The sequence below is a fragment of the Solanum pennellii genome, chromosome 10 (assembly GCF_001406875.1).
Source record: "Solanum pennellii chromosome 10, SPENNV200".
Classification (NCBI taxonomy): Eukaryota; Viridiplantae; Streptophyta; class Magnoliopsida; order Solanales; family Solanaceae; genus Solanum; species Solanum pennellii.
The window spans coordinates 2237403-2242430 of record NC_028646.1 but is presented as its reverse complement, the minus strand read 5'-3'; the positions used below and the strand labels follow the sequence as shown (position 1 = coordinate 2242430).

Here is a 5028-nt window from a genome sequence, read left to right as displayed (position 1 = left end):
TGTAGAATCTTCCTATTATCATTTTGTTTTAAAATATTTTAGGTTCTCTAGCTTATACAAAAAAAAATATTGATAACCTAAAACTTATCCAATTGACTAACAACTTTCGATAATATTTATTTATTGTATATAATTCAACAAATTCTTAATTTGATAATATTATAGCATGAAGCTTACGATATGATGATGTATGTGATTTCAAAATGATTTTTGATCTTGTTCTTGCTTTTTATTTTTGCATTTCTTTCGTTTTATTGGCTTGAGTTTGACCGACTCTGATGAAAATATATAAGTGTCATCACGTCTATTTTTAGATGGTAATATAACGAGAGTTGCACCCAAGCTGGTAAATACAAATTTTCTAATTTTGTTTTTGTTTGTACCATTTGATTAAACAAGAACTTGTAAGAATTTCCATTGAAACCTTGTTGTCTTAGTTGTTTCTCCAATTTTTTTTTATTTGAAGTAATGATGTATTTAGCATATCTAATTTAAAATATGAAATAAAATTATAAGTTAGTGAAAATATATGTAATTATTTGAAATTATAGATAAAATTAAGGGCAACTTTCACATATAGCAAACAAAAAATTCATATTTGTATGCTACTGTATAATTCGCTGGCCTAATTTGTATAATTCGCTGGCCTCGCTATACATATACAATTGTATGATTCGCTGGCCTAAATTGTATAATTCGCTGGCCTATTTCGCTGCAATTGTATAATTCACTGGCCTATTTCACTGCAATTGTATTATGCGCAATTGTATAATTCGCTGGCCTATTTCGCTGCAATATGTGTATAAAATTTGCTTTGCATACAATTGAATCGAGTAAAATGTTTGTATATTGCATAATTATAGGTGCATAGGAAGAAGATATATGTTTTTTTTCTCGCTTTATACAAAAATGGAAACACAATTTATACACTTTTGTTGTATAAAGCGAGAAAAAATTGTATTTCACTGCAATAGTATAACTCGCTGGCCTTTTTGGCTGCAATATTTGTATAAAATTTGCATTTGTATACAATTGAATCGAAGTAAAATGTTTGTAAATTGTATAATTAAGTGTATAACACGAAGATATATGTTTTTGCATGTGTATATACAATTTTCTCTCGCTTTATACAAAACAAAAACACAATTTATACACTTCTGTTGCATAAAACGAGAGAGGCGAGCAGAGGGAGAGTTACGAGCGAGAATGGGAGAGTGGCGAGCGAGAGTTTTGGGAGAGAGCCGACTGGCAACCGTCGGCAAATGTTTGCTATGGGGCACAATTAAATCAAACAATAGTTACTCCATTTATTTTAGGTTATTAATTTGCTATTATATACAATTATCCCTAAAATTAATATATATGATCTGAATATATGTTATTATTAAGATAGTTTAACTTTTTAATTATTTTTAATTCGACCCACGAGCAGGCCCAACTCACATTGCTTAAGCCCCACTGGCCGATGGGCTTACTCAAGCCAATCTAAAAAGTCTTGTTCTTAAATAGGCTTCAAAAATTATAGTCCGACTCAATCTTACCAAATCACGAGTTGAACTTGCCCCCTTTTAATTGGCCTAGCCAATATTGTCGGCTCTTGATATATGAATAATATCAAACAAAAAAGTAAACTCAAAAAACTAGAATATTTTAGATGTGCTCTTGATCCTTCAATCAACTCATCAATAAAATATATAAAAACCCAATGTAAACAAGTAAACAACAATCAAAATATTGGTGTACATTAACTATAGTAAACTAATGTGGCTACAAGAAACTCCAATAACCAAAATAGTCAGTACAATCTCACAAATGGATCCGAAGAAAAGAGTATACGCAGACCTTATCCGTATTCTATAGCTTGTTTAGAATTAGTTGAGCACCATATTGAGGTAGAAGAGTAAACACTGAATAAGGAACATGAGCATAAGATGGAGAAACTTCAAAAGCAAATTGTTGTAGAATCATAGAAAGTGCCATTTTAGCCTCTAACATAGCAAAGTTTTGTCCAATGCAACTTCTAGGTCCCCAACTAAATGGAAAATATGCAAATTTCCCTTTTGTTGCTCTATTGACTCCTTCACTAAACCTCTCTGGATTGAATTCTTCAACATCTTCACCCCATATTTCTTGGTCATGATGCAACAATATTGTTGGTAATAGGAGTTGCACTCCACTCGGTATCGACAAATTGCCTAATTTAGTTTCTTTGTGTACCTCTCTACCCATCAAAAAATTTGGTGGATACAATCTCAAAACTTCTTGGATAATCATAGTTACCTGTGTTGAAGTAGAAAAAACGACGATCTTAGAAACAGTTTAACTTCTATGCACAGACAGTGAAAAAGAGGTTTACACTATCAAGCTAGCTAAGTCACTAAAAGTATTGATATCGACAAGTTTAGTCCATGAAAGTCGAAGAGTAGAAAAGGATGATATGCAAAAACATTGTAGATAGATCATGAACTTACAACTTTGAGTTGATTCAACTTATCATAATCAGGTACGTTGTTGCCAAAGACTTGCGAAACCTCTTCTCTAGCACGAGCTTGCCAATCGGAGTGTTTGCTCAATAAAATCATTGACCATACAAGTAAAGCTGAAGTTGTCTCTTGTCCAGCAAGATAGAACAATTTACACTCTTCAATTACCTCATCAATACTCATTCCGAATTTCTTATTTCCATGCTCTTGGATTTCTTTCAAGTTTGATTCCAATAATATGCCTAATAAGTCGTCACTATTAGACGTATCCCCTGCTTCAATTTTATTCATTCTCTTATTGATTATTCTCAATACTAGTGAACGTACTTCCTGATGTATACGATTCATCCTTCTCTTTTCTTTGGTCGGTAGAAACCTACGATTCATTAAAGATATTTTTCATAATGCTTTGATCTATTAAACAATACGTGGCGGTTAGGATATGAAGGTAACTTACCTAATGTAACTTGCCTCTGTCTCTTTTAAGATAATTTTGGCTAGTTCTTGTTGAAGTTTATGTATCTGTCTACCTTCTTCGTAGCTACTTCCAAAAGCAGTTCTTGAAATGACATCACTTGTCAATGTTTGAAGATATGGCCACACATCTACCTCTGATCCTTCCGTCGAGACAATTTTCTCCCATTTGCTCAACATCTCACAAGTTGTCAAATGAAATGATGGTACCATATGCTGCATATTTTACATAGCGTTAGAAACAAACTAACAATCAATATATACTAGAGTTGGCGTACTTATATATGCTGACAGTATAAAGAACTTTTACACTATCGATGAACATGTTGCATGTCTATTTTTCAGAGATTACTAATCTCACTTGTTATGAACATTTTATCTTTTAGAAGATTCGATAGTGTAAAATATCGAAGCTAACATCAAACCTTCAACTTGTCAAGGTGAAAAGCAGGATTGATGATTCTTCTATGTTTAGCCCATTTATCTTCTTCATAGCTCAAGATTCCTTTGGCTAACAGTTTCGTGAGTGCAGGGGGAGGTTTCTGGAAAATATTGCTCTTCGACAAGATCTCCCGTATATGTTCAGGGTCCATGATGAGCATTGCTGGATTTGGTCCCAACCATATGAAAGAATTCTTACCTACAAGTAAGTAAAATCTCATTAGTGAGAAAAACATCGAAGCATTGTTGAATTCTCTTAACATAAGGGAAAGTTTAGCGTAACAACAAAGTTGGATTTCGGTTATCACCTATGTTTACTTGTGCTTCGATTATCACATTATTGGATATTCTTTATAACATCAAAGCTTTGTTGAATTCTCTTAACATAAGGAAAGTTTAGCGTAACAACAAAGTTGGATTTCGGTTAACACCTAATTTACTTGTGCTTCAATTATCATATTATTGTCATTTATGTTCTTTCCTCTCTATGTTCTTGTATTGTATTTAGAGAATATGTTTCAATCAGTCTAAAACAACTATCTCTATTCTGTCTCGTTCAATACATACATAATGCACTAGCACAAGAAGTTGAAACTATATACCACTCCCATAATCAAGATAAATTATACTTCCCCCGTTTCACAAAGAATGATCTAGTTTGACTTGACACGGAGTTTAAGAAAATAAAGAAGACTTCTGATCATGTGGTCCTAAATTAAAATTATGTCAAATGTACAAAATCGCCTTTTAATCTTGTGGCCTTAAACATGCCACGTGGAAAGTTGTTACAAAAAAAAAAGAGGTCATTCTTTTTTAAATTGAGGGAGTATATAATCTTGTGAGCGATGACATGTCCAATTTCCATCTTAGATTGTAAAACAAAAACCTTTTTTACTTATAATATAAGATCCGATGATTTAATGTTCTGTATATAAGCTAAAACTCCATAAACTAAATCATCTTATATCAGTGGCGGAGTTAGGATTTTTAATAAGGGGGTTCAAAACCTGAAGAAATAAACACATGAGCTAATCGAAGGGGGTTCAGCATCTACTATATGCATACACAAAAAGTAATTCAACCATGTATTAATAGTAATATTTTCTGTCGAAGAGGGTTCGGATGAACCCCTAGCAATATGTTGGCTCCGCCCCTGTATACTATACATGCAAACCAACACATAAACAGATAGATGATCTATTAAAACTGAATAAATATTCAATTATCTAAATGCACGGTTAATAGTATATATCCTAACAATTACTCACCATAATCAATGATTGTTTTGTGGATAAAGGGCATGAGTCTTTTGACAATATCATGTGAGAATTTGATAGGCTTGGACTTAGCTTCTTCATCCATCTTCACAACTTCATTCATGTCTCCAACTAAAAACTTGTAAGAATTTCCCCTGAAACCCAACTCTCTCAGGCATTTCTCCAAACACCTTGGCTGCAACCACAACCAATTCATAAGTCTCCAACTCCAATTAAAAATTATAACTAAAATTATAGAAATTGCAACTAAAATGTATTGCATCTTTGATTCTATCTATTTTTTTTTTATTGATGATAGAAATGGGCTTGCAAAATCTTGGATTTATATGCATGATAATAATTTGACAAATAAA

The 5028-nt window shown here is 32.5% G+C and overlaps 1 protein-coding gene across 1 annotated transcript; it reads right to left on the bottom strand.

Annotated features, from left to right (window-relative positions):
- Positions 1 to 1693: 1693 nt before the first annotated feature.
- Positions 1694 to 5028, bottom strand: LOC107032449 (cytochrome P450 CYP72A219-like). The gene is made up of 5 exons (XM_015234052.2): positions 4667 to 5028; positions 3383 to 3597; positions 2941 to 3173; positions 2472 to 2859; positions 1694 to 2280 (listed from the first exon to the last, which is right to left on the bottom strand). Exons 1-5 carry the CDS (start codon positions 4935 to 4937, stop codon positions 1855 to 1857), a joined length of 1533 nt encoding a protein of 510 aa, XP_015089538.1. The 5' UTR covers positions 4938 to 5028; the 3' UTR covers positions 1694 to 1854.